This window comes from Rhinatrema bivittatum, chromosome 3 (assembly GCF_901001135.1).
Source record: "Rhinatrema bivittatum chromosome 3, aRhiBiv1.1, whole genome shotgun sequence".
Classification (NCBI taxonomy): Eukaryota; Metazoa; Chordata; class Amphibia; order Gymnophiona; family Rhinatrematidae; genus Rhinatrema; species Rhinatrema bivittatum.
Genome location: NC_042617.1, coordinates 520058368 through 520076814, shown reverse-complemented (window position 1 = coordinate 520076814; position 18447 = coordinate 520058368). Strand labels below are relative to the sequence as shown.

General features: G+C 44.5%; 1 protein-coding gene across 1 annotated transcript in view; it reads left to right on the top strand.

The window, feature by feature from the left end:
• SCARA3 (scavenger receptor class A member 3) overlaps positions 1-13505 on the top strand; it is a 71286-nt gene extending 57781 nt beyond the window's left edge. Inside the window, exon 6 of the mRNA XM_029596231.1 lies at positions 11289-13505. Within this exon, the coding sequence (XP_029452091.1) occupies positions 11289-11728 (440 nt within the window). The 3' untranslated portion in view covers positions 11729-13505. The remainder of the gene's footprint in view (positions 1-11288) is intronic.
• Positions 13506-18447: the final 4942 nt, after the last annotated feature.

The window sequence follows — 18447 nt, the reverse complement described above, 5'->3', positions numbered from 1 at the left end:
ACTCATACCAACAGTCAGTATCACCCTTTCCTGCACGCTATCCTGAGTCCATCCTTACCAGCACCCAGTTCCAGTATCCTGATCACCTTTACCTGCACTCACTTTCACACATACCTCCATGCTGCTCCTGTGTATCAAGCTCACTCTTACATTCACACACCTTGTATCAGAGATTCCCTCATCCTGCATCAGACTCCCTCCAGCCAGCATCCAGCTCCACAGGTTCCAGCCAGCACCAGATTCCTTGCCAGCCAGTACTCTGCTCCACAGGTTCCAGCCAGCACCAGATTCCTTGCCAGCCAGTACTCTGCTCCACAGGTTCCAGCCAGCACCCAGTTCTATACACTCCTGCCAGCACCACATTCCTCCTCAGCCCTATTTCTCTCCACCTGGAGTCACTCCTGCAGGTGGTGTTCACTACACCAGACCACTGTCCAATCATAACATCAGGTTTCTGTCCTGGCCCCTCTTCTCTACATATATCCAAAAACCCTGCTAAAACGTGCCGTTTCTTTCTCTATAACATTGCCAAAATCCAGCCCTTTCTTTCTGAACACACTACCAGAACCCTTATCCACTCTCTCATCTCCTCCCACTTAGACTACTGCAACCTGCTCCTCACAGGTCTCCCGGCGAGCAAGCTCTCTCCACTGAAATCTGTCCTAATACAACTGCACGACTTATCTTTCGCCAAATTCACTACGCTCACATAACCCCTCTTCTGAAGTCACTGCATTGGCTCCCTATTCATTCCTGCACACAGTTCAAGCTCCTCTTCCACAAACATACAAATAATCAACAACAAAATAAGATGATATAAGAATATTATTAGCACAACCTTAATATTAATTTTCACTCACTCAAATGCCAGTCTGAAAAAGATAAATTATCAACATAATTTTAAGATCTTTATACAGCTGATAAGACGCTCACAAAACATCTTAAACCTGTGCTCATTTGAATGCCAGTCTAAAAAGATAAGTTTTCAATATGCCTTTAAAACTTTGTATGACTCATAAGATGCAATGCCCTGAGGCATTGAGTTCCATGGCACTGGAGCAGCAACAGAGAATGCCCTTTCTCTGGTAGAGGTGTGCATCCGTTTTCCACGTATTTGTAATCCGCAACTTATTTTTTGCTATCTGTTAAATACGTGGGGAGGCAAAACGCATCGCAACTCCCCATGTATTAAACAGATTTCTGTTTTATTCGGCCTCCTAAATAAAAATTTAAACCCCCCCCCCCACCCCTTACCAAAACTCCCTGGTGGTCCAGCGGGGAGTCCGGGAGCCATTCCTTGTACTCTCACACCCTCGGTGCTGGTTTCATCATGGCGCCGATAGCCTGTGTCACAGGGGCTACCGGTGCCATTGGGCAGCCCCTGTCACATGGTCACCGGCGCCATCTTGTGCTCCTACCATGTGACAGGGGCTGACCAATGGCACCGGTAGCCCCGTGACATAGTATGGGCAAAGGCTATCGGCGCCATTTTGAGTCCTGGCATCAGACGGCAGGTCGCTCCAGGAACCCCTTGGACCCACAGGGACTTTTGGCCAGCTTGGGGGGGGCCTCCTGACCCCCACAAGACTTGCCAAAAGTCCAGCGCAGGTCTAAAGTTAGCTGGATACCTTAGCCAGATAAGTTTGAATACCACTACTTATCCGGTTAAAGGCCTGATTCATTAAGGCATTTCTCCCATTCTGTGTCTAAGGGAAAATGCTTTGATAAATCAGGCCCTAAGTTTGCCGGATAAATAGCTCTTTTCAGTTACATCCTCAGAATGCCGCTTTTTTATCTGACTACATTTTATCCAGATAATGAATTATCCGGCTAAAATCTAGCCGATGAGAGGCTGAATATACCAGGATTTGCCATTTAGACGGATAACTTTAAGTTATCCGTCTAAATAGCTTTTGAATATCTACCTCCCTGTTTTTAAGTTCAAGCAACAATTATTTTTCTAAAGCAAAATAAGCATCTGACTTCCTGTGGAAATGCACCCACACAAACCTGAAACTTTTTAGTGGTTTACACTGTACAAGGGCTTATGGAGCTAGAGGTCTCCTAAAGTCTGCATCTTCCTCTCCTCTGGCTCGGTTAGCATTTCAGCGAGGGCCTTAAGACACATCCCATTTTCTCTCCACAACTGTCTCTTCCAATTGCTTGCAATCAAGAAGATTGCCAGGCGGTTGGCAGTTTTCTGCATTTGTTATTTATTCTTTCAAAACCTACTTGGTACCCAGCAGGAACTGTGGCTTAGTGTCTGCTTTTATTTACATGATTCGGCCCTCATTGGTTTCTCATTGGCAGGGCATGCTGGAGTTTTTGCTCATATGCTTGCCAAACAGACTATGCTAGCTCTGATCCTGTTGCAAGGAATTCAATGGAGGGATATATATATATATATTTTTTTTTTTTTGGTATACAGAACTGGCAGCATTTCTACCTCCACAAAGTAGTGCCACAGGCCAATGGTAAAGAAACAGAGACGAGGCTAAAATGTCTTTCGTGGTGCGCTTCAGACCACCCACTGCTGCTAGATTTGGGGCCAGATTCACTAAGGCTTTTTTTTCCCATTCTGTGTTATGGGAAAGAAAATGCTTAGTGAACTAGGCGCTTGGTGCATTAAATAACCATAATGTAATGATCTCATTTTGCGTAGTTTTATACAAAGGGGTGAATTTTAAATCTATTCCTGAACTTGGCTAACACTCTCTCCCTTTCTGTCCTATGCTTTGTCTTTCGTACTAAGTCCACGTGTGGCTCAGAGGTCGCACTAGGTTTGTCTGAGAGGTAAACAACTATTCTCCCGCTAGCTGCATGTGTGAGGGGTTAGAGGAGCAGCGGTGGAGGAGGGAGGATTGAGATGGGTGAGGATGTGCTTAAAATACAGCTTTCATTTCACAAGCACCGTCCACAAAACAAGACACAGGCCAACAGATTTATTGAGGTGTAAGCTTTTGAGGGGAAGCATCCCTACTTCATCAGATGCTCCTAACCACGTCAGGGGTAGATCATAGGGAAAATATTGGGATATTACATTATACTAAAAACAAAGAAAAATTGTATTTCTTTATTTCAACACTTTTCTAGATTGCTTTTTGGAAACCAACAAAGCAGTGTACAGCATTCTTTTAAATACAGTTTTATTTAAAGAAGAATATCAGGCATTACACTGCAGGCTAGAAACAGACATTTCTTTTCATTTACTTCCTTTCCTTTGCAGCCTGGGCCTTCATCCTCTTCTATATTTTACCTTCCTTCCAATCTTTCTCTCCTTGCCTTCCTGCATTCATACTTTTGCTGCTCTTGGTGGTGCTTTCTTCAACCCCCATAGCGTAGCATAGGACTCTGAAAAGCAAAACATGCAGCCACAGGAACTGCAAACCTGGGCTGCTGAGCCAAAGAGAGAATGTGGAGGGTCAGCCTGGGGAAGGAAGGAAGAAGGGAGAGAAAGAGCAGCAGAGGAGACAGGTTGGGTGGGGGGAGGGGGGCCAGAAAGCGAAGGGGATCAGAGATGGGGTGGGGAAGGGAACGGAAGGACTTAGAGGTATGGACTGGAAGAGAAGAGGGTGGGGGCAGAGAGAGTGAAGGGAGTTAGACTTCAATAGGGTCCGGTGGTTGGGTGGGGGAGCGGTTAAGGCCAGGGGATTGGGGCGAGAGGGTGCAAGGAATGGCCTTTTGTTGTATTCTTACAGTGCTCCTGGCGGAGGGGCAGGAGGGAGGAATTCTGCACAAAATATTGCCACAAGCTTCACACTCCTCCCTAAGCCCCATACCAGCGGCATCTTTCCCACCACCATAGCACCATCATCTCCGTTAGCAAAACGGCAGCATTAGTATCGTAAGAATTCTTACTGCCAACCCCTTCTCTGTCTCAACCCTCTCTCCACAAACCATGCCCCCAGTGACTGCCCACTTTCCCTCACCAGCACAGTCAAGTCAGAAATAACAAGACACATTCCTGAATTCGTTAATATTATTTTGAGAGCCATCTGTGGGGTTCTTCATTGTAGTATCTTGTTCTGATCTTATTTTTATATTCTGGAACAGAATCAGAAAATGTCCTTAAAATTGCATTATCGCTGCCATGTTAATAATACAGAACCCTTTTTCCTGTGGTTTGGTTTTTTTTTTATCTCATTTTTCATTCAGTTCAAGGTTGCTTAGAAAAAATGCAGTGAAGGACATTTGTTGGCCTCCAGTATCTTGCTGCTTCATTTACAGCTCTGCAATAATTTATAAGGCCCCCAGCCTGAGGTGTAATGTGTACTTGAGATGCGAACCCTATGTGCCCTGATACTGTTCCTCTCCCCACCTCAGTGCATTCTCCCAGCTGTGCTGTAGACACGTGAGATGGATCCAGAGACCAGGCAGGAAGTTTGGATGAATGATTTAATAGCAGTGCCAGGACCAGCTTTTCTGCGCCTGCCCGGGGCAGGTATATAGAATTACATCCCTCTCCCCCCCCACCCCCCCACCTCCTTTCACTTACCAGAGTCTGAGACAGCAGCAAAGGCACAGATACCCATAACTCCAGCAAAGCACCCCGCTCTCTCTCCCCCTCCTACCCAGCATTCCCCATGCCCAGTAATCCCTATCTCTTCCCCTCCCCTCCTTCCCTTGTATCCCCTCTACTCCACTCTATGACCTGAATTCCTCTCTTTCTCCCCCCACTCCTTGCCCTGCATCCCCTCCCTACCCCTTGCCCTGAGTCTTCATCTTTCTCTTCCCCCCCTACTACTTATCTCACATCCCCTTTCCACCCTCATCCCCCGCCCCCTGCCCAGCAGCAGGAATCCCCCTCCTCCACCACTCCACCCAACAGCAGCAGCCTCTTCTCTCTTTTTGCCCCCACCCCCAATCTGCACAGAGGAGTCCCTTCTTTGCCACCCCTCTTTACCCCTGGCAAGCGGCAGCCCCTTTCCCTCTCCCTCTTTCTGTCTCTCCTCCCTCCTAGGCTCCTCGGGCTGCAGTGCTGTAGATCTTTCTGCAGCGGAAGCAGCAAGAGCTGAAGAATATTAAATTCATCACAGGGCCAGTGAGCCATCACCTGTCTACAGGCCTTGGGGCAGCCCTTACCCTGCTCCTACACAAACTGAACTATTATTATGTTTCCACCACAACCCTTCCCAGAACAAACTTGTAAAATCACATAACTGGACATCATTGGCACGATATTAAAGATATCCAGGTATCTAAGTTAGCCGAGTGTAATATATCCGGCTAACTTAGAAGGGATATTTAGTGACATGGCTATGCTGCTGAATATATCCAGATAAGTTCTAGTTAGCCGGATAAATTATAGCATGCTAAGTCTAGACCTGCTATTGAGCAGGTTTAACGTATCTGGTTAACGTAACCAGATACGCCCAAATATCGGCACTTATCCGGCTAAGTTAACCAGATAAGTAGCTCTTCCCTGCCCACATCCCGTTCACAAGTTATCCAGCTAACTACTCAGCTAGATAAGTACTTATCCAGCTATGTGTTGACTGCTAATCACAGTCAAGTATTCAGTGGCTACCACTTAGACAGATAAGTCGCTATTTATCCGGCTAAGTAGCACTGAATATTGGCCTCCCTACTTTTCAATATTTTCCAAAATACATGTTTCAGATATCTCTCAGTTTCTGATAAATATGTGGTCAGTGATTTTTGGAAACGGACTGCAAAAAAAGATCTCAAGAAATACCTAAATGTATCAATTAAAAGACATTCATATTACATTGGTTAAAGGTCATCTCTGAAACGGCTGGCTGGGCTGAACTGGAATTTTCTCCCTTTACTACTCACCATAGGAAAACCATTCATATTAGAGTGTCATTTCAGTTACAGTGACACAAAGTCCCTCACTTACCAGGTACTTTGCCGAAGTAGCACAAACCCTGCAAAAAAAGTCACTCAGAACCTATATAGCAAGCTTGCCATACCAATACAGCATTAACTCCCAGAACTCAAACAGCAACAACCCTGCATGAAAAGACAACAGTGCAAATATTCCACCTAGGCCTAAAACACCAATACACCTGCTAATGGGAAAACAAAGCAAGCTGGACTGCTACATATCCTTACACTGAACCTATATGCTAGCAGAATACTTCACCTCTGTCACACAGAGAGAATACAAACCCTTACCAAATACAGAATAAGGGATCACAAATTAGAAAAAGAAATATGCAGATTAAAACGGAATTCTTTGCTCTGCTATCCTCTCCAGTCCCCACCCCCTTTCTATTCCGTGATTTGAGGAGGGGAGTGGGGGAAACGAGAGGAGAAGGAGCAGGATTAGGGAGCATTCTTCTTTGCTTTGAAACGTTCTCTGTCTGCTCCAGGCTCACATCCACCCCCATCCAGTTCCTTGCATGCTGCCTGGAAGGGGAGGGGCTGAAGTAGGAAGCAGAGGTTTGATCTCTGCTGCATGAAATTTTGGGCATTAGCCAATAGAGTCATCGGGGCAGAGCCTTGTGTCCTTATGCCCATAGATAAAGGCAACCTTGCTGATGATGCCCCTTTGGGCTTGACACCTCCTTCAGTTCCTTCAGTTCCAGCTCTGTTTAAGATTATGACCGGATAACAGGCACCGTGATTAGGTATGTTCTCTGGATCTTCCAAGTAGAATTGCAATGAAGTAAGTAATTGATGTATGAGTATTTGGTTTGCAGTATTCTACAGTGGTTGGACTACATTAACCAGAACTTCAGATGGAGCAGAGGAGAGACATCTAGAGTAACAAATAAGCTGCACAAGTATAGAAAATGTTTTCTTGCATGTCTGCAACCTCTGGCATAACCACTGGTGGGCCTGGGTGGACAGTGGCTCACACCAATTTGGGCCCAGGCCCACCCAACTTGAAGAGGCCTGTTGGAGCAATGCCGTCGCGGGATCCCATCCCCGTGACGGCATTGCTCCAACAGGGATCCATGGGATCCCATTACCATGACAGCAAAGAGGAGGGCCAGAGCTGCAATGCTGTCATGGGATTCCATCCCCGCAGCAGCAGAAGTAGGACTTTGGCTATGCCTAATGAAAAGGCCCTGCGTGCGTGTGGATGAGAATGGAAGCTTGATTGAGTGTATGTGTGGGTGAGAATCGGAGCTTGAATGCGTGTATGTGGTTGAGAATGGGAGCCTGGGTGTGTATGCGGGTTAGAATGGGAACTTGAATGTGTGTATGTAGGTGAGAATGGGAGCCTAGGTGTGCATCTGTGTGTGTATAAGAATGAGAGCCTGGGGGAGGGGTGAGAGCTTGTGTGTATGTGTGCGTGTATGATAGAGCAGGTAGAGTGAAAGCTTCTGTGTGTGTGTAGAAAATGTGAGCTTGTGGAATGGGGGGAGGGCTTATGAGAGTGAGAGCTTGTGTGTGTGTGAGGGAGGAAGGGAAGAAGACAGTAGGAGAAGAGAGTCACTGAAAAGGAATTAGGAAATGAGTGACAAGGGACAAATGGGAAAAAGAGACCAGGACCAACTGATTAGAAAAATACAAAGATCAGACTACAAAGGTAAAAAAACAATTATTTTGAGATTTTAGCAATTTGAATATGCCATCTTTGGGAATGTGCATTTTTTATATTTTTGTATTTTGCTTTCTTCAGTATTCCATTGTTCAGAGTCTAGTTTCTCAAGCTTTCTATTTTGGTTTTGTCTGCATATTTCTGTTTCTAATTTGCAGTCTCTTATTTCTATATTAGGTAAGGGTCGGTCTCTGTTTTGCCTGTGTGTGTGTGTGTGTGTGTGTGTGTGTGTGTGACTGAAGTGCAGTATTTCTGCACGCATGTAGTTTCTCTGTAGTAGTCCAGCTTGTTCTGTTATTCCTGTAGGTGATGTATTAATGTTCTAGGGCCTGGAGTAGTATTTGCATTGCTGCTTTTTCATAAGGTTGCTGTTATTTGAATCCTGAGAGTCAGTGCTGTGACTGTATGGTATGGTAAGATTCTAGATGTCTCTTTCTTTGCAGGAGTTTGTGTTACTTCACAGAATAGCAGTGGAGGGATATTTTTTGCTGACCTGACACCAGAATTTCAATATTTTTTTCCCATGTTAGTTGTAATGTCAATTGTCCTAGCTCTGCTCAGCCACCTGTTCTGATGATTAATGATATTGTATTGTAGTTATGATGATTTCTGGCTTTCTGCAATGAGGATTAAAGAAAGAATACATTAATTTTTGTTTTATTACATGATTGATTGGATCTGATTATTTTCTTTGCATTTTGCATGATATACTTGTGCATTTATAAACTGCAATAAATATAAAATAAATACAGATTAATAAGGAATTTTTAATGCTGGTAAGTAGAGATGTGAATCGGAACCGGAATCTGATCGGTTCCGGTTCCGATTCAAATCTTAAAATTTTTATCGTCCGGCCAGATTGGGTGTTTGTTTATCGGCTGCGCTCGATCCGATAAACAAAAAACCCACCCCGACCCTTAAAAACCGACCCCTTAGCTTCCCCCACCCTCCCGACCCCCCCAAAAACGTTTTAAAATTACCTGGTGGTCCAGTGGGGGCGCGGGGAGCGATCTTCCGCTCTCAGGCCATCGACTGCGCTAATAAAAATGGCGTCGATGGCCCTTTGCCCTTACCATGTGACAGGGTATCCGTGCCATTGGCTGGCCCCTGTCACATGGTAGGAGCACTGGATGGCCAGCACCATCTTTAAAAATGGCGTGGGCCATGGCTGGCCATCCAGTGCTCCTACCATGTGACAGGGGCCGGCCAATGGCACGGATACCCTGTCACATGGTAAGGGCAAAGGGCCATCGGCGCCATTTTTATTAATGGCAGTCGATGGCCTGAGAGCTGGAGATCGCTCCCCGCGTCCCCACTGGACCACCAGGTAATTTTAAAACATTTTGGGGGGGGGTCGGGAGGGTGGGAGAAGCTAAGGGGTCGATTTTTAAAGGGTTGGTGGGGGTTTTTTTTATCGGGCCATCGGCGCCATTTTTATTAGTGGCATCAAAATGGCGCCGATGGCCCAAGAGCGGGAGATCGGTCCCGGGGCTTCCACTGGACCACCAGGTACTCGTAAAAAGTTTTGGGGGGGTTCGGGAGGGTGGGGGAAGGTAAGGGTTTAGTTTTAAAGGGTTGGGGTGGGTTTAGGGGTTGTTTTGGTGTGCCGGTTTTCCCTCCCTCTCCCCAAATCCCCGATTTACGATTTTTCACGATAAATCAGGGGAATTGCTATTGTATCGCGCACTCTAACGATTTTTGACGATTTAAAAAATATCGGACGATTTTTTAAATCGTCAAAAAAACGATTCACATCCCTACTGGTAAGTGCTTGAAATAAATGAGGTAAATATTTAAAGTTTCATGCATGATGCATAATGGCTGTTGCAAACTACTTAGAAAGCCATTGTAGGGTGTGGTATATGGCATTATTTATCAACAAGGTCTCAGACCTGCATGCCTAAAGTCCACCCATGTTAACCTTGTGCCCACCCAAAAATTCAATTCTGGCTAGCCACTGTCTGCAACTGAAATCTATTTTTCTGCAGTTTATAAATATGGGCATACAGCTGTCCCTGGACCCCTTATTTCTCTATATAAAGAAATCAGTTCCCAGGGTTAAAGATACATTTTTGTAAATTATAATCTCTGAAAATTGTTCACTTCCCTCTGTTATAGCATGACAATTTTTTCAAAACTTTATATTCGTAGGATGTGGTGCCAAAGATATTTTATTGTGACTTTTTAAAATGAATTTCCTGGTTTTGGTTTGCAATTATTCTGTTGTCTTAGGGTTCTATATACTTAGTATTTTCACCATACAGGAGAAAACCTTTCATGTGTAGGCCACATAGTGATGGAATATGGAACAATTAAAGAATATTGTGTATGTCTGGGGATTATGTGCCCCACCTGCCTGGCTAAGTCCTGAGTTTTATAGTTCTTTGCATCTGAAATTTCATAATCCTTCTACATCTGAATGCTAATGGTTTCTTAATCCCTGAGGCCTAATAGTCAGGGTTCCTGTACCCCCCGGTTTATCCTATTTATAGTGCCTGAAGTCTTCAGCTCTTCTTAGACCCCCAAGGTTACTAAAGCTCTCTGTCCTTGCTTAAGGGTGACACCTAGTGGCTGGAGTCAGGACCCATGATTGCAAGTTTAGCCTGGAGCCTTGGTGCCCTGGCCTTAGACTATCACTACAATGACCACACTATGTATCTGGTAGGGGGAAGGGAGGAAGATTTAAAATGGAGGGGGAGGAGAAAAGCCCTCAGCTAGTTTTGAAGGAAGACTTGGGGTGCCAGAAGCCAGCCTTGGTTCTAACCAAGCTGGAGGTACAAAGGAGTGGGAGGAAACTTTTGGCTCAAAAAATGCTTCTGTTTCTATAACTAAAACTTTTTGGTTATGTGTGTATTATACCACTGGCCTGTTAACGTTTGTCAATATTTACAGCATCAGAAGAGAAAAGAAGCTAAGTGGGCGGTGGGTGGGAATGTGCTACTGAAGGTTTGCATTGGCTGTAGTAGACTGCATTTCACTGTCTCACTGCCAGTTGCATGGGAAGTTAGTAAGCACAGTACGATGACTGAGGATGTTTATTATAGTGCTCACGTGCTTTCTTTCTTCACAAGGAGCTTTTCTCCTCCAAAAGGAGCTTTTCTCTGTAGCTACTCTTCTAGATGTAGCTATGAAGGAAAGGGGACTTTCAGCTCCAGAGCTCATTCCATACAATAACAATAGCCCCACTAGACCCTGGGGTGGATTCTCTGAAAGGGGGGAAAGATAAACGTCCAAGACCCAAGCCAATTTCTTACAGCAGCAAACCTATCTAGATAAGTGCCGCTGAATATCCAGGCAAAGCTACCCAGGTAACTTTCCCACTTACCAGCCCACTGCTATCCAGTGCATAGCAGTTTGATCTACTCAAGCCTTTACTATCAGCTTAAGTAGACACTTGTTGTGCTTGTGCAGGTAAGAAGCCTGGTTGGTCTGTATTAAACTTGTAATCAACGAATGGCTCAAACTGTAATGTAAAAGGAGTCTTAAAATGTTGCCTGTTCACAGAAAGCTACAGGCATAACACAGGGTGTTTCAAAAAGATGGACCCGATTTGAAATCGTTATATCTCTAATTGGGTCCATCATTTTGAAACACCCTGTGTAATGGTAAACGTTAACAGGCCAGCGGTGTACTGAAAGGTCAACAGCTTCCCATAACACTGCAATCACATTTCCAGGATAGAATACCATATCTCACAGAAAAAGAGCATTGGAAATGGAAAATATATTTTTATTTACCACTGACTTAATGTATCATGTTTTATTCAAACCAACAGGTTTACCTGGCCCACCAGGACCAAGAGGAATCAAAGGAGATGTAGGGCCTAAAGGAACGATAGGGCCTCGAGGTGGAAAAGGTGATATGGGAGGTCTCGGCTCTACAGGTACTGAAGGACCCAGAGGTCAACCTGGCGACCCTGGCCCTCAAGGAGAAAGGGGGCCAACAGGTTTGAAAGGTGCACCAGGTGTTAAGGGAGCTAAAGGAGGACTTGGAGTGCCTGGTCCCAAAGGGCAGAAGGGGCTGAAAGGTGACATAGGACCTACAGGCCCAGATGGACCTCCTGGCTCAGAAGGACAAGTTGGACCCCAAGGAGAGCGTGGGTACGCAGGAATTACTGGTCTGCCAGGAAAAATAGGGCCCCCAGGGTTAAAGGGAAATCAAGGCTTACCCGGGCCCCATGGGCCACCTGGACCACCTGGAGCAGTAGCAATTTGAACTAGAGACAGCAGCACTAAAACCCTTCTCATCTGTAGGACTGAAAGTGGAAGTTTGGGCATATTCTTCTTGGTTGAATGTATCTGTAGATGGATGAAGCATTTTTCTGCACTCTGAATGAAGACACCATCACCTTCTTGCTTCCTCCTGGCTTGATTCAGCAAAGATCAATTTGAAAAATGTCATAGGACTTCAAGAATCCAAACAGAACTGGTGATGTCCTTTCTTCTGGGCTTGGAAATTACTTTGCAAAACCTTTTCCAGATCCAAAGGAGGATTACCAACAAAGAGTTATGCTCAGTATCATTTTGCCTGGAGCATTTTGACAACTGTACCTGTTTCTGTAACTCGCATTCGCAAGCTCCATGTGTTCATTGACAGCAACAGTCCAATAAATAAATAAATATATTCCTTTTGTTAACTAACACAGAAGAAGGTAATTGCCAAAGACATCTTGCTTTACGTTTGTTGGTTTGAAGAAGAAGCCAAGGACACTCTGAGTACAGAATTTTGTTTGTATGAATAGGCAACGTGTGTGGGCCTATGGTTTTTCCCCCGAAGAAAAAAAAGAAACAAGGATAGAAATAAAATAATTGACAATTTTAAACAACTACACTACTCTAATCCAAAAGGTCGAGATGCCACGACAATTTTAAACAACTAGACACACAGCTATGCATTCAGCAAGCTGAATCTGTAGTGTGTTTCTGCTGGTGACTATGTTCAAGTTCCCAGATGTTTTGTTGCACAGTATGTCTGGGACTGTCTGTAAAGCAGGTGTTCACTTTGCACCTTATGACATGGTTTGTTGTTGTGCAGACTCTAGGGCCTCTCATAGACTGTACACTTTTTATGCATTTGGATTTTCAGCATCTCTTGAATACAACTGAATTGAACTAAATGAAATGCGAAATTGTAAAGAGCATCTTTCTGAAGTAAGCAAGGCAAGCCAAGCTCATTGTAAAGAAAGTTCATTTGGAAAATTATCTTTTTTTTTTTTTTTTTTTTTTTATAAATTCATCAGAGAAAGCCTACAATCGTGTCTAGCAAAGTAAGTCAGAGTTGTTCCATACAAATATCTAAAGAGTAGTTACTCTATATAGCCTTTGAGAAACCAGATGTTTTACTGATTCTTACCAAAACTGGATGAATGATAATATATTATATTATAGTAATATAAAATGATCATGCTAATATGACATGGGAATACCTGAGGGATAAACTTTAGGTAATATAGTTTGAATAAATACAGGACCTGATTCACTGAGCTTTTCTTTGCATAGGCATGGAATGGGTGTGTCAGGCGTGTGGTATAATTATTTTTGCCTTATCAGTGATATACATTTGACATGAGTACTGGAATTCAATGGCAGTGTTATAGTAACATAGTAATGATGGCAGAAAAGGACCAAATGGTCCTTCAGTTTGCCCAGAAAGCTTCTTATGGTAGTTTCTGCTGCGCCGTGCAGGTAACCCCATGCTTCTCTGAAGGGAATCAACTGCTGCTCCGTGCAGTTATCCCCAGGCCTTATGACAACCCATAAAAATTTACTGCTAGCAACAATTTTACTGCATGATGAGCCTTCTTGAAAATTCAGACAGTACTGCTTGACGTGCTATGCTTATGGACTTGTTTGTAGAAGCAGTCCTGTGTTTTGTTTCCTTATGTCTGCACATCTGCACCCCAGACTGTAAAAGTTAGCATTTGTGTTGTTTGTCTCTGAATCCAATTCCTCTTTCCCGCAACCCTCCCCTCCCCCTCACAGTGGAGAGTAATGTTGTGGTTGCATCAAAAGCATCAAAGCTTACTGGTTAAGGATAGGAATCCCATGCCTTCTGTTAAGGGTAGTAACTCTTTCTCTGTGCAGGTTACCCCCATGCTTAGCAGTTCCCCAGACCGTAAATGTCAAGGCCCTTATTGGTTGCTGTCTGAATCCTATTCCCCTTTCCCCCATGTCATTGAAGTGGAGAGAAATGTAGCAGTTGCATCAAAATCATCAAGGTTTATTGGATAACTGCCACACCAGCAAGTTACCCCCATGCACCCTATTCTTCATTTCCATCCTCTAGCCTTTAGGGATTCAGTGTTTATCCCATTCCCCTTTGAATTCTTTGACTGTTTTCATCCTCACCACCTCCTCTGGAAGGGCATTCCTGGCATCTACCACCCTCTCCATGAAGAAGTATTTCCTGACATTGGTTCTGAGTCGTCCTTCCTGGAGTTTCATTTCATGACTCCTAGTTCTACTGTTTTATTTCCATTGGAAAAGGTTCAAAGTTCATACATCATTAAAACCTTTCATGTATCTGAAGGTCTGTATCATATCTCCCCTGCACCTCCTGTTTTCTAGGGTATACATATTTAGATCCTTCAGTCTCTCCTCATAAGTCTTCTGATACTGACCCCCGCACCATTTTGGTCACCCTTCTCTGGACCACCTCCATTCTCTCTCTATCCTTTTTGAGATACAGTCTCCAGAACTGAGACCTCACCAAGGACCTGTACAAGGGGATTATCACCTCCTTTTTCTTACTGGTTATTCCCCTCTCTATGCAGCCCAGCATTCTTTTGGTTTTTTCACTTTGTCACATTGCTCTAACATCTTCAAATCACCAGACACTATTACTCCAAGATCCCTCTCTTGGTCCATGCACATCAGTTTTTTACCCTCCCCCCATCATATACAGCTCTTTTGGAATACCACACCCCAAATGCATGACTCTGCACTTCCTAGCATTGAATCCCAGCTTCCAAATCTTTGACCACTCTTCAAGCTTTCTTAAATCACTTTTCATGCTCTCTACTCCTTCAGGCATGTCCACTCTGTTGCAGATTTTAGTATCATCCATAAGCAGACAAACCTTACTTTCTATCTTTTCCGTAATGTTGCTCACAAAGATATTGAACAGAATTGGTCCCACACCGATCCCTATAGCACTCCAATTAACACGTTTCGCTCTTCAGAGAAGGTTCCATTTACCATTACATACTGTCTCTTATCAGTTTGTAATCCATGTCACTACCTTGGCACTTACTCCCAAGCTTTTCATTTTATTCACAAGCCTCCTATGCAGGACTGTATCAAACATTTTGCTGAAATCCAAGTGGATCACATCGAGTGCTCTTCCTCGATCCAATTCTCTAGTCAACCAATCAAAAAAATTAATCCGATTTGTCTGACAGGAGCTTTTCCTGGTAAATCCATGATGCTTCGGGTCCAGCAACTTACCGGATTGTAGATAGTTCACTACCCTTTCCTTCAGCTGGAAAGGGTAGTGAACAGAGGATGGCTAACCAGCTTGTAGTTTCCAGGCTCCTCTCTACCACCACTCTTATTAAGAGGGACCTCACCGCTCTTCTCCAATCTTGTGGCACCACTTCCATTTCCAGGGATCTATTGAACAGGTCTTTCAGCAGACTCACCAGCACATCTCTGAGCTCTCACAGTATCCTGGGATGTATCTCATCCGGCCCCATGGCCTTGTCCATTTTCAGTTTTCCTAACTCTTCCCATACATTCTCTTCTGTAAAAGGAGTTGTATCAATCCTATCCCCATCCAGTCTTGTCAACCAGCAAGGATCCTTCTCCAGGGTCTTCTTTAGTGAACATCGAACTGAAGTATTTGTTTAATATTTCTGCCATTACACCTTGCTCCTTGCCACCTTTCAATTTCACTATACCACTTTGGACTTTCCTTTTTTCTCTTATATATCTGAAAAATGTTTTGTCATCTCTCCACCTCTTTGAGAACCAAATTGGTTTCTTTTTCCTTATACTTTTGTTTACTTTTCTAACATATAGATTTGTTGTCTATAGCTCTCTTTAATTTGGCCCAGTATTGCTCCTTGTCCATTTTCTTCCAGTTTTCTAATTCTTCTTCCAGGTACATCCCCATTTTGTCAAAGTCCATATTTTTGAAATTCAAAACTTGGGTCTTCATGTGACTTCTCTGTATCTTATTTGTGATATCAAACCATATCATCTGATGATCATTTGTGCTCAGGTGGGCACCTGTTCGGAGATTAGAGACATTATCCCCAATTGCGAGCACTAGATCAAGTATCACACCTTCCCTCGTGGGTTCCTTTACCATTTGTTTGAGCAGATCCCCTTGAAGGGCAACCACTATTTCTCTATCTCTTGTAGACTCCACAGAAGTGATACTCCAGTGTACATCTGACAGATTAAAATCTCCAATGAGCTGAGCAACACTGCTCCCTTCTTTCCCATCTTTTAGATGTCTTCAACCGAATCTCTAGTCAGCCTTTCGGTCTGAATCAGAGGCTTGTAGACCACACTGATGTAAATGGAAGCACCATCTTGTTTGTTTAGGAAAGGCCGTAATGATTCTTCCCTACCCCATGTCTGTTGCTTGGATATTGTTTCTGACATAAAGTGCTACTCCTCTCCCTTTCCTGACCTTTCTATCCTTCCTTAATAAGTTATAACCTAGAATGGCTGTATCCCAATCATGTGACTCCATGAACCATGTCTCTGTAACAGCAACAATACCCAAGTCTGTTTCCATCATTAGAGCCTGCAGTTCTGGGATCTTATTGCACAGACTGGGGCGGATTTTAAGAGCCCTGCTCGCCTAAATCCGCCCAAAACCGGGCGGATTTAGGCGAGCAGGGCCCTGCGCGCCGGTGAGCCTATTTTACATAGGCTCACCGGCGCGCGCAGACCCCGGGACTCGCGTAAGTCCCGGGGTTCTCCGAGGGGGGCGTGTCGGGGGCGTGTCGGGGCGGGCCCGGTCGTCGCGGCGTTTAGGGGGCGTGCCGGGAGCGTTTCGGGGGCGGGCCCGGGGGCATGGTTACGGCCCGGGGCGGCCCGGGGGCGTGGCTGCGCCCTCCGGACCCGCCCCAGGTCGCGTCCCGGCGCGCTAGCGGCCCGCTGGCGCGCGGGGATTTACGCCTCCCAGAGGGAGGCGTAAATCCCCCGACAAAGGTAAGGGGGGGGCTTAGACAGGGCCGGGTGGGTGGGTTAGGTAGGGGAAGGGAGGGGAAGGTGAGGGGAGGGCAAAAGGAAGTTCCCTCCGAGGCCGCTCCGATTTCAGAGCGGCCTCGGAGGGAACGGGGGTAGGCTGCGCGGCTCGGCGCGCGCCGGCTATACAGAATTCATAGCCTTGCGCGCGCCGATCCAGGATTTTAGCGGATACGCGTGGCTCCGCGCGTATCTACTAAAATCCAGCGTACTTTTGCTGGCGCCTGATGCGCCAGCAAAAGTACGCCTATTCGCGTTTTTTGAAAATCTACCCCATTATGAGCATTTGTACTCATAGCTTTCCAGCTTCTCTCTCTTAGCTTGCTGCTCTTCTTGGTCATCTTTTCTGTTCTATTCAGCTGATTTTTTGTTAATTTCTTCACCCACTTCTTGGTGCTCTAAATGCTGCTCTAAATGCTTTATGCCATATGATTTGAATTTTTCATTTAGGATCCTTTTTCCTGCCATAGACAAATGTAAGCCATCTTTGACATAGAGCCTTTTATTGTTCCATACATGGTCCTAGCCCCCTGTATATCCAAAACTCTCCTCCTTACACCCGATTTTGAGCCATGTATTGAAGTTATCTATATGGCTTGGGTTCTCCTTCTCCTTTCCTTGAACAGGTAACACTTCTGAAAAGGCAATAGTCTTCCCCATGTGCCTATTCTGTTTCTCCAGAGTCTGGAAACCTCTTTGTGCCTCTTAGATGTTGTTTCTAGCAAGGTCATTGGTTCCCAGATAGATGATAATTCCAACTTCAGAGTCCTTACTTTCTTCATTGATTACATTGACTATCTGATTAGCATCTCTACCAGCCAATGATCCCGGAAGGCTTTTAACTATACTGTTCCTCTTGAAAAGAGTTCCCAAATTAGTGCCTCTGATGACTGAGTCACCCATCACAGTGAGCTTTTTCTTGTGATTTTTGGTTGTGTTATGGAATTTCAGTGTGCATTGGGTTTTTTCTTTCCTTTCAGATACTATTTCAGTCTCCATTGCTAGAGCTTCTTCATTTTCCAATGCAGAGAAGGATTTTGTACTTATGTCACTTGAAAGAGTAGATATCTATGCATTACAGGTCTTATCCTACCAGAGCTCACTGTAATCCATTTATACTTGGGTTTCTGGATGTTTTGTGCAAATGGTGGAGGACATCTGGGCTGCACAATTGTGAAGAATGGGTGTCTTTGGGTCACAGGTCTTATCCTACATGAGCCCACTATAAACCACTTGTTTCTGGGTTTCTGAATCTTCTGTGGTAGTGGAGAAAAGATTCTTGAATACTGTAGAGTGGGTGAGGATTCCTTGGTGGCTGCTAATTCCTTTTTTATTGTAGCTAAGGCATCTTTAAAGTGAGCCAACTCCTTTTTCATTGAAGAGTATTGTGAAGAAATGGGGCAAGCTTCCAGATAGTTTGCCTTATGACAAAATCTCCACAGTTGTTACATTGAATAATAGTCATTTTGTTCATTTGATTTGATTTAGAACTCTTAAAGAATTAGCAAATCATCTTGTTACCAATTACATACCCCATTAAGACTATATTAGATGAGCAAGCCCTGGGGAAAGTGAGTAGAGGGGAGGGGAGGGGAGGGAGGGATGGATGGATTGATTGATTTAAACAGTTGAAATTATTAGCAACTATATTTTTGCCTTACATGGAGTTATAGGGATCTTGTCTAATCCTCTGAATACTTAAATGAGGTTTGTTTGCTTGTTTCTCCTCTTTTT